General features: G+C 44.1%; 1 protein-coding gene across 3 annotated transcripts in view; it reads right to left on the bottom strand.

Moving 5' to 3' along the window:
- Nucleotides 1-7075: 7075 nt before the first annotated feature.
- The window catches only part of LOC132469235 (regulator of G-protein signaling 5-like), a 6020-nt gene continuing 1143 nt past the window's right edge, over nt 7076-11952 (bottom strand). The window contains exons 2-4 of one of the 3 annotated variants that reach the window (XM_060067164.1): nt 11123-11245; nt 9136-9299; nt 7076-8537 (exon numbers count right to left, since the gene is read on the bottom strand). In XM_060067164.1, the coding sequence (XP_059923147.1) occupies nt 8361-8537; nt 9136-9299; nt 11123-11219 (438 nt within the window). In that variant the 5' untranslated portion in view covers nt 11220-11245 and the 3' untranslated portion in view covers nt 7076-8360. Of the gene's footprint in view, nt 8538-9135; nt 9303-11122; nt 11246-11952 lie in introns of all 3 variants that reach the window. The other 2 variants (XM_060067163.1, XM_060067162.1) reach the window with 2 other exon arrangements.

An 11952-nucleotide genomic window follows, 5' to 3' on the forward strand; every position in this document is an offset into this window, starting at 1 on the left:
GGCCAAACACAGAATCTGTGTGTGTGTGTGTGTGTGTGTGTGTGTGTGTGTGTGTGTGTGTGTGTGTGTGTGTGTGTGTGTGTGTGTGTGTGTGTGTGTGTGTGTGGAGATTTTTGGTGGTCTGAGCCGGTCACCTTATCTCCTTACCCACTGTACGCTTACATGAACACAAACAGACACACACACACACACACACACACACACACACACACACACACGCACACACGCACACACACACACACACACACACACACACACACACACACACACACACACACACACACACACACAAAGGCACAAGCACCCACACATGGAAGCTATAAAAGCTGCAAAATCATATCTGCTGTTCCCTCCATGCTCTACCTTTAAACCCCCCACCTCCCATACCCCTCCTGCCACATCAACTTCCACCACCTCCTCTACGTTCTCTCACCCTTTCTTTCATTCTTTTATTAGTCCTCCTCTGTCATCACATCCCTCCTTCTCTTCCCCCTCCCCTTTCCCTTAATTTTTCCGCATCAGTCTTCTCCTTTCACTGCCTTTCTCTGATAGACTTTCTACTAATCACAGACCTGCATTTGCCGCCACTCAAACACTCCCTTCTGCTAACTCTTTGTCTGCGCACCGATTCTTTCCTTTTCTTCACAGTTTTCTGTTGTTTCTGTATCCATGCATTACTACGTCTCTCTCTCTCTCTCTCTCTTTTCTCTCCTGATCTCCCTTTCTCTTTTTCCCTCCCTCCCTCCCTATCTTTCCATTCAGCAATAGGATTAAGCCCAAGCCGGGCTTCAGAGGGCCACAACTCAGATCAGATAGTGCCACGCTGGACCAACTATCAGGCCGGAGACAAACTTCTACAGAAACATTGGAACACAATGGCTACCAGCTCAGTGAAGACACGTGAAGTCACAGTGTGTACCGGATGGTGTGTGCGTACACCACTGTATGAACCCTTTGAGACAGATTTCCAAGTGCCGGTACTATAAGCTAAATTGAGGATGACATTTCACTCCAATCATTGGTTTCAAGCATTTGTTTTGTTTTTGATATTTTAGATGAAGTGGGTGTTTTGGCTCAGTTGTTCAAGTCCCAGTAGAATGGTTCGATTACCACTGTCTGGAGCCCAGGTTAGGAAGGACCAGGACCTGTATCAATGTGTTGCTACTAGCGCGTTATAAATCATTCATTTTTTTGTCCATATGCGTAATATAGTGGGTCCAATCTAAACGATACGAGTTTCACAAAACACATACAAACTTACTACTTGTGAATTATTCAGCTTAAAGGCTACAAAAGTAGCAACTGTGAAACATGTAACCAAGTACAATATATAACTCAATTTTTCCAAGGCATTCGAGCCGCCAATGTGTCGCAGGAAAGTGTCTCTGTGCAAGGTACACACACACATTCGTAATTATTTGTGCTGCAAACGTTTGCAACAATATCTGTTTTTCTAAAAAATGCTACATGGGAAACCATAGTCCCATGAGAGAGCAAGTGTGTTTGTACTGTGCATACATTTTTCATTGGCGGGAACATATTTGCATTGTAATCGCTTCCCTGAAAAAGCGCAGCATAAATAGATTTCTTTCCCCTAATGCATTGTTTAGGAATGTTCCAGAAATCGTAATCGCTATATGCTATCCACAGCCTGCTTGGGGGTATTATGTAAATTTTGTTTCCCGCTACGGGCTTTCCTTGATTCTCCCAAGTCGAAGTTCTTTTTGGGTTTTATTGCTGTCAGAAAGACACCATTTGTGTTGGAATTCCTTAGCTGATGTGTAAAACCATTGCACGTATTTCACGTCGTATTTTTGTGGGTTAGAACAAACCCAATTCAGGCTGAAAATGTACGGACAAACAAATGCAAGACCATTTACTTAATTCACAATTTCAACATTCATGATGTTGGTGTTTTAATGAGATTCATAATTAAAATGGCAAATGAGTAAGTGAGTATCTATGTGATAAAAAAAGGATACACTTACTTTATTTATATGTCTACCGACAATGACAAGGTTTTCTGTATAACATTATCATGTTTCTTAAAATCTCAATTCAACAATAAAATCCCCTCCTTACTTCCCTGAACTACCTAACATACCAAAAAGCTAAAGGAGAGTGATAAACACAACTGTTTTAATAATATGTTTGAACAGGCCTTAATCACAGAGGTATAACAGTAGAGTGAAACATATGCGTTTCTCAGGCAAAAATAATGGCCACTGCAGACCCATAATAAAATGAATGAGCTACACCTGTGTCCACCCTTTCACCTCTGGGTTTTGGCCTATTAAATAGGAGCATTATGATGTCACGTATAGATTGCCAGATTTTTTATATTTTTTTGGACCAGCGGACGAGCGCTGGGCGGAGATGTTTGCGTATTTCAAAAGCAGGGAGCCCCGGCGGCATATCCCAGTACGGCAGCTCCGGCAGGGGAATTTTGGCGGCAGCCCGGCAGCTCAGCCCCGGGAGTGCAATCCCATTCTCCGCCGGAGCTGCCGGACTGCTGCCGAAGCTTCGGCGCCAATCCGGAGGAGGAGACATGGAGGAGAAAGGGATTGTAATCTGGGGGAGCTCGGCGGCATATCCCTGCTTCTGGCTGTTGCCGACAGCTTCAGTCCGGCAGTATGGAAAGCCAAGAAGGCCACATATGGAAAGCCAAGAAGGCCACAATCCGGCCCTAGAATGGCGCGGTAAAAGTGCAAAACCGCACGGAATCCGTACGGTTTGGCAAGAATTCCGTACGGATTACGTACGGTTTCCGTACGGATTCCGTACGGTTTTGAATGACTAATAGCCGCGGCTATTAGTCATTCACTCCGGCTATTAGCCATTCACTCCGGCTATTAGTTATTCACTCCGGCTATTAGGTATGCAGAACGAGCCCCTCCCTCTTCTTTGCTTGACCACTAAGTTTGAAGGCTGTCTAACCAATCAGAGCTGCAGTGCCTCGATGTTTCGCTGTAACATAAAGCTGTGTTGTCTTTACTAGTTTCACTACAATGTAATGACCACCATTAGCTAGTGGAAAATACATTTGTGTCTAGTACAGTGATATATTTGTATATGTTAGGCTATATATTGAGATGGCAGTGTGCGAAATACCCGACAATATTCGGGGATGTCCTCATCCCCAGATTGTTCTCGATATGCAGTAGCCAGCTAGGCCATAACATTACATAACATGAACATGAACATGAACTGAATAAATGCCAGGTATATAGCATATCGGAGACGGGCACACAATCAGTGCATTTGCAAATGAGAGCCTGCAGTATGACCGATCTTAGAGAGCAAGTTGTTGAAGGAAGTGTTTCTACTTGACGTTACAATATTTCATGGATGCAAGCAAGCCAAGACAATCAATCTATATCTATAGCCTACATGACAAAACACACACACACACACACACACACACACACACACACACACACACACACACACACACACACACACACACACACACACACACACACTTTAAACACACTGGTAAAGCAATAGGAGCCTGCATTGGCACCATAAAGTTGTTGCGATGCACGTTATTTTATAACAGGGAGGGGCAAAGTTGTGCATTACAATGCAAACACGACAATAATTGGCACCGTTCTTGCGCACTCAGAAAAACATGAACTGAATAAATGCCAGGTAGGCCTATATAGCATATCGGAGACGGGCACACAATCAGTGCATTTGCAAATGTGAGCCTGCAGTATGACCGATCTTGTGACATTATTTAACCATCCATCTACAGCTAATACGATCAGACAGATACATCATTGATCACATATAAGCCCATTACAAGCCCAACATCACCACGGCAGGTGCGCTCTCTCTCGCACATTCACACAATCACTCCAACTTCTCCAACTCCAAGGCAAGACTGTTTCACTAAGACCACAAACAACCACAACTAAACAGCCTACATATCCACAACAATGCACAACAATCAGTTCATTGCGTCTATCTTCTGTTTGGCGCACATGGCTAATTTGCATACTTGCACATGACTGTCGGCTCCGCTTGTCAAAAAAATAGAACGTATTTGTGAATAAATGCTTTTCATTCTGAATACTGGACTTGGTGAGCTTAAATAGGCTACATTTAAGTGACCTTTAGTGAGATGGCCTAAAACGGAATACAAATTAATTATTCTAGGACATAGGCTTTCAGGATCAATGTAATGCACAACTTTGCCCCTCCCTGTTATAAAATAACGCGCATCGCAACAACTTTAGCCAATGCAGGCTCCTATTGCTTTACCAGTGTGTTTAAAGTGTGTGCGTGTGTGCGTGTTGTCATGTAGGCTATAGATAGAGATTGATTGTCTTGGCTTGCTTGCATCCATGAAATATTGTAACGTCAAGTAGAAACACTTCCTTCAACAACTTGCTCTACACACACACACACACACACACACACACACACACACACACACACACACACACACACACACACACACACACACACACACACACACACACACACACACACACACACACACACACACACACACACACACACACACACACACACACACACACGACTCTCTCCGACCACATGTCACAAGATCGGTCATACTGCAGGCTCTCATTTGCAAATGCACTGATTGTGTGCCCGTCTCCGATATGCTATATACCTGGCATTTATTCAGTTCATGTTCATGTTCATGTTATGTAATGTTATGGCCTAGCTGGCTACTGCATATCGAGAACAATCTGGGGATGAGGACATCCCCGAATATTGTCGGGTATTTCGCACACTGCCATCTCAATATATAGCCTAACATATACAAATAGGCTATATCACTGTACTAGACACAAATGTATTTTCCACTAGCTAATGGTGGTCATTACATTGTAGTGAAACTAGTAAAGACAACACAGCTTTATGTTACAGCGAAACATCGAGGCACTGCAGCTCTGATTGGTTAGACAGCCTTCAAACTTAGTGGTCAAGCAAAGAAGAGGGAGGGGCTCGTTCTGCATACCTAATAGCCGGAGTGAATAACTAATAGCCGGAGTGAATGACTAATAGCCGGAGTGAATGACTAATAGCCGCGGCTATTAGTCATTCAAAACCGTACGGATTCCGTACGGATTCCGTACGGAATTCTTGCCAAACCGTACGGAATCCGTGCGGTTTTGCACTTTTACCGCGCCATTCTAGGGCCGGATTGTGGCCTTCTTGGCTTTCCATATTTCTCATCCATGTCGCGGTTCAATATAGATTCCAGAGAGTCAAGGCCAAAGTTCGTTTCCCCCAATTCCTCTCAACCATGGCCGAGATAACCCCCACTACGAGTCTTTACTTGTTGTTGAAGTACCGTCAGACGTCAGAAGCAGTCTTTATGATTCATAATGTCATCTGAGGCGCACATAGCTTTTTGCCGTGATATTAGATATAATATTATATAAACACTGATATATTATGTAATATTATTGAAACACCATAATATGTTTCCTTCAAGAGAAATAAAGAAGGCTGCAGGCTGGCCAGCATCTTTAATTTGTATATTATTATACAAATTAAATTATATCAAACGTAAAGAATTTCCAATCTCTTTTGCAAGGGTGGCCTGGCCAACACGTAAGGGATAATGTATTGAACGCCGGTCATTATCGGGAAAATTAGCCTTGACTGAAGGGGCTTATTTTCGATAATGACCGGCATGCCATACATTATCATGCTTATTGCACGGCTACTTGCTAAAACTAAAATATAACTTCATACAGTGTTTTTACAATTTAATTGACCATTCGTAGTGTCGATCAGCAGAGTAATAGTTTACCAAAGACATTGACGTCGCTTAGCAACCGAATATGCTGGGGTTGATAAGTTACCGGACTACTAGTGGAGCGATAAGAAAGACGTGAATCAGAGGCAAACATATCCACTTTCCTTGACAGCGGTCATTATAAGCAACAGTAAATTATCACAAAATAATTGAACGCCGGAAGTCAGGAAGGTCAATGCAAGTGAACGGAGCATTCTACAGCATTGAGAAGAGCCGTGTAATAAGGGTAATAAACTACCACAAAAAATATAACAGACCAGAAGTAAGACATTGAACTCGTTGTCGTTGGTACACCTACAGCATTGAGGTTTCAAACCTGGGAAACCCTGACCCTCCCCCAAAGAGACCCAGGAATCCACCTCTCTCCTCTCCTTTTAGCCCTCAAAACCCACCTTTTTCTAATGTTGCTTTCAACGACTACCTCCCCTCCCCTCTCTGTGTGACCACGGCCCAGTGGTTCAAGTCAAGAGGTTTCGACTCCTCCTGCACGACAGCTTGAATAATACAGAGGAGGAGTCCAGCACATCGAACTCAAACGATCCCCCAGCCCAAGGCTTGGCTGACCTAGCGTTTAAGTACGGAGAACACTGGTTTATATCCCTATATAATGTTTATCGACTTGCAATTGCCTCTCTCCTTAACCTGCGCGCCAATCGCCAGCAGAGATGTATCGAGTTCACGATCCGTGTGTGCCTACCTGCCTGGGGGTGTGGGGGGACGGGGGTAGGGGGGTCCGCTGTTATATCACATGCATATTTGACCCCTTTTGACCTGCTGGCAGCTCTGGGCGGCACGCAGCGCTAATCACATAATTACAATATTTTTGGTAATTTTTTGTGGTTTTTTTTGCTTCTTTTTATGACCTCATCCCTTCCCCACCAGCCTCGCATCTTGGAGGAAATTGGCCAAGGTCCAAGCGTACTCAGCGACCCCTGTCCTAGGGGCTACACATTAGAACATTGTGGTTAGTGCTGTTGGGGCCCTCTGTCTCTGTCTTTGCATGGTTTTTATAGTCCCGGCGTGGCAGGAGTGTTTAATGTTGGGGGCAGGCATTGTGGGTACACAGTGCAGCGACCCAATGTGAACAGGGGAAAAGGGGAAGTAAAAGTGCAAAGTCTGTCAGAGTTATTATGGAGCCATTGTGAAACATTGGTTAGTTAGTGCTTCTTGGGTTGTTGCGATGCCAGTTTGCTGTGAAGACTGCACTACAGAAAAGTGCAACCAATTTAAAATGGACATTTATTGATTCATTTATTTGAAATGATTAATAAATGATTGACTTTAAATGTATTTATTCATTGTAAACATCCCCACCACCATTCTCATACATACAGGACGTACATCCTGTACAAATACATACACCTGATCAGACATACATACCTAACATTCATACATACATCAAACATGCATCAGATTTCTTTCAAAGGCACATTTCTGTATTTGTATTGTATTCTAAACACATCAGGGGTCATGACATCTCCAAGAATAGAGAATCTTTTGAGAATTCTTTACACATTGAGCTTATATGTGCCACACCAGGCAGGTACATCCCTGCATTTCTCTGCATGGTTTATCCAACATAGAAAGTGTGGTCTTCAAAGCAGTTATCGGTCTGTGCAATTATAAAAAAGAAACATTCAAAATGGTACATGAATGAAAGCACTCTGATATGTGTCCTCAAAAAACCTCATCTCAACAACCTTTCTCCCTCTCTCACTTTATATTTTTATATATATAAAGACAAGTCTTTATATATATATATATATATATATGAGTCATATACAGTGGTCGAGTTGTAAAGAAAAAGCCAGGGGGGATGGGGGATTTTAACTTTAGGGACAGATCATTTGTGCTGATGACAGCGCATATGGTGGGAGACCAACATAGTGTTTATTATTATTATTATTATTATTATTACATTATTATTTTATATTTTTTGGGATAAAATAAGAACTCTTATTTTATCCCCTAAAACGCAGCAGATTGGACACATCACACGGTTCGGAGTCATGCATTACAATTAAGGATTTTAAAAACTGATACTTATTCTTTTTTTTCAAAAATGCATTCGGCAGAGAAGGGAGACTAGCGTTGCTCAGGATTGGAATGAAAGGGAGAAAAGGGGACAGAGTTGCCTGCGGAAGCGAGATGTCTGAGATGCAGAGACAGCTTCACGCTACCATTGTCTGTCTCGTACGGTTCGGAATGAGAGCTCGTTAAGGCACTATTGCGCAAGTACGCAGACGCGCCGCAAGCGTGCCTGCGTGCTTGCGCAATAGCATACTGGCTGAGGATGCAGTATCGCCGTCAAATCTTTCCCTCGGAAAAGTAATGTTGCGCGGAATTGAAAAAGTAAACGCTATAATGCAATAGCGGTAATATTTCCACATTAATTAATGAAATAACAGGGAATGGGAAGCTGAGATGGATGTTTCAGAAGGGGGATGATATTGAAAATTATAATTCCATATATATATATTCTTTGAATTTCACTTTGTCTGACAAGAGAGCCCTGCTGTAGCTGACCTTCGTACCTTGCAGTGTTGCTTTTTTTTCTCACTTATTGTTGCTTGGAATGTTCCAGGAAAGCCTGATAGATGTCAGATTTCAGGAATCGAGGATAACAGTCATTTTCCATCAGTGCGTATATGAGCTTCTGCGCTCTGTCGAAGGAGTGCAATCCCGGCTCAGAGATATTCTCCCGTATGCTTTTTCTGGTCAGGTAGTCGATATTTATCTGCGTTTGACAACAGGAAAACAACATTTGAGTTCCACACATTCGTTTGGTAATGTGTAGTTCAAGTTATTGTTTGGTATGCCTCAATTTTTTTAATATACATCAGTCAGTTTTTCTTTTAAACGGAGAGGGGGAGAGAGAGAGAGAGAGAGAATGAAAGCAAGAATGAGAATGCAAAGATATTCAGATAATACACAACTCTGGATGCCGAGGGAAGAGGGCTTATAGATAAAAAGGCGTAGGGAGAAAGAGAGTGAGTGACAGACAGATAGTGATAGGGAAGGAAGTTCCCTCTCTGTGGGGAAGAAGAGAACAGGCGGAGCACCCACCCCATGAGGATCAAAGTGTGTCGACAGCACCCGAGGCGACCATCGAGTCACACAGAGACAGGAAGTTACAGGTCTTACAACACAGCCACCCGCATCTCAATTTAAACCAATAAACAAACACACTGCCACAATAACCACCAGCCACGCTGTCTGTTTACTGCAATAGTTCCTTGAACAGATTGGAATAGAGCCTTTCTTGATCCTTGCTCATCTAAAATATCATGAACATTGCTGCGCAGAGCACCGTCTCCCTTTAGCCCGTGGCTTGCCTGTCTGGGCGCATCGACCTGCACAAACTCAGCGAAGATCCTCTGTGCCATGGCGGCCATTTTGTGGGGGCTGGGGCTCCTCTTGTAGTCCTCGCAGGCCAGCCAGAAGAGCAGGTTCTCCTCACTGTACTCGCTCCTCAGGAAATCCTCAAATACCAGGCGACCTGCTAGACACACACACACAAACACACACGCGCACACGCACGCACGCACACACACACACACACACACACACACACACACACACACACACACACACACACACACACACACACACACACACACACACACACACACACACACACACACACACACACACACACACACACACACAGTACCCATACACCCAGGACACACAAACACACAATGCAATGTTTTTTTACTTTAGCCTTTTCTTTTCTTCAAATGCCTTCAATGGTATTCTTTCTAAAATAATTGGTTCTGTGTATCAAAAGAAGATATTTTGATATTCAAGAAAATAATTACATATGTGCTGAGCAAACTCACTAAGTAGAAATCTTTGAGTAGCGGTACTGATGGGCATAAATCTTAGACATTGTTCTGTTTTCTAAATGTAAAACCTATTTCGAAGATCGTTCACTCTGTAAAGGTGTTCTTTTCTATACAGACTCCAACACAGGTGTGAATCATACTGGACCCGGTTACAAAACATTCACATTTTGGTTTCCCCAAATAGATCCTTCAATAAAACCTGCACAACAATGCAAAATATATATTAATATCCGTCTTCAATATATGCTTCAATTCAAACAGCACGTTTGTAATAATTGCCATTTAAATTCTTTTTTTTCTGCCCCCATAAATGCTCGGCCTATTTATCAGACTACTCCCGGAGCGTCCGACTGCGGCGCAGGTGCGAGGTGCTTTCCGTTGGCTTGCGTGTTTCTTTATGTTGAACTGCTGGATCCGCGCAGCATTGTTTTGTTTTTCCTCAAATTGCCTCACATGAATCACAGCTGGTGGGAGCGACAATAATGCAAAAAAGAAAAAAAGAAACAATGTCCTGTGGCAACAACTCTGTTTTGTTTTCTCCATTTGAACGATTCACAATTCACTGGCTTCATTTCCCTGTGTACAGTGACAGACAGGGCCAGCTGGTCGAAATCAGCTGAGATCATACTGCTTTTTAGGTGGCAAACACACACAAACACCCAAACACACACACCGACACACGCACCCAATTGAACAAAAGCGTGCACGCACACAACCACACAACCAGTCTATTATTCAACCAATGCTCATCTATTTATCATTCATGTCGCCGCGTTTCCTGGAGGAAATATGGCAGGCGAGCAGAGAATTCGAGCGATTGCTTGAGACCTGAAAAAAGAAACGGCCATAAAAATTGGCAATCATCTCGATTCATTCCTGTAAAGTGATGACAGTAAAGAGGTGCATATGCAGGGCAAGGGACAGACCGGAGATACGAGGTGTCGCGGTAAAAAAGGGGGATAGGGAGAGAGGGGGCCTTTCTAGCCTCTTTAATCATGTTCAAATGGGGCCCTGAGACTCGGTCAGGTGCAGCCATCAGTGAGCGGTGAGCTGGCCTTCTGTAAATGAGCCGGCGACGCCCGGAATCGCTCACTGGATCTATCGCCCTTGCAGCGCTCCTATTAGCCCGGTCCCCCATTTTCCTCATTCCCCATATCCCCCCCCCCCCCATCTCTCTCTTTACATCCTTCCCATATATCTCTTCCCCTGGAATGGATTTTGATGAGGTTGACAGCTGGATACGTGGCCTCCATATCCACCGTTGAAGTGAGGAGTCGGGGGGCCCCGGGGCCAAGCTGCGTGCCGGGGAGGAAGGAGCTGTGGAGGATCACACGGTGGATACCCAGAGGAGCAGGAGCAGGAGGAGGAGGTAGAGCGGAGCAGGGTTGGACGTGGGGGGAGAGAAAAGGGAGAAAGAAGGGTGGAGAGAGAGAGCGAGAAGAGGAGAGAGGTGTAAATCCATTAGCTGCCTCACCTTTACTCTCCAGGAGATGGTCGAGGGACTCGCTCCACGACAAGGCTTCGCCGACCGCGGCCCTACGGAGGAGCAGTTCCATAGCTCGCTCCGACATCTTCGCCTCACAGACACCAGTACCTGCTTCACGTGAGGGGGAGCAGGGAGGTTAGAGTCAGTTTAGGGTTTGTTTAGGGTGAAGGGTTAGGGGTTCAGTGTGAAGGGTGAACGGGTGTAGGGTGAAGGTTTAAGGGTTGTAGGGTGAAGGGTTGAGGGTGAAGGGTTAGGGGGTTGAGGGTGAAGGGTCAAGGGGTGTAGGGTGAAGGGTTAAGGGATGTAGGGTTACGGGGTGTAGGGTTAAGGGGTGTAGAGTGAAGTTTTAGGAGTGTAGGGTGAAGGGTTAAGGGGTTTAGGGAGGAGAGTTACGAGTAAATAGTTTAGGCTAAAGGGTTTGGGGGTTCAGGGTGAAGGGTTAAGGGGTGTAGGGTGATGGGTTAAGGGGTGTAGGGTGAAGGGTTAAGGGGTTTAGGGTGGGGAGTTACGAGGTGTAGGGTGAATAGTTTAGGGTAAAGGGTTAAGGGGTGTAGGATTGAAGGGTAGGGGTATTATGTAATGTATGTGTGTATATTTATGTATATATATATATATTGTCTTGAAGTAATTTGCGAATTAATTGATAAGCATCACATTAAAAAAAAAACAACCCCTTGCGTTTTACTTGAATGTATTGGAGGCCAATGGCCCAGATCTTAAACCTAACCACATTTTTTGAAAGATTGGCTCCTTTTTAATCAAAGCCAGTGCCAAGTGAACCATGGTGCTAACAGTCTCAGGCATGTCTCAGGTGTTCC

Source organism: Gadus macrocephalus, chromosome 12 (assembly GCF_031168955.1).
Source record: "Gadus macrocephalus chromosome 12, ASM3116895v1".
NCBI lineage: Eukaryota > Metazoa > Chordata > Actinopteri > Gadiformes > Gadidae > Gadus > Gadus macrocephalus.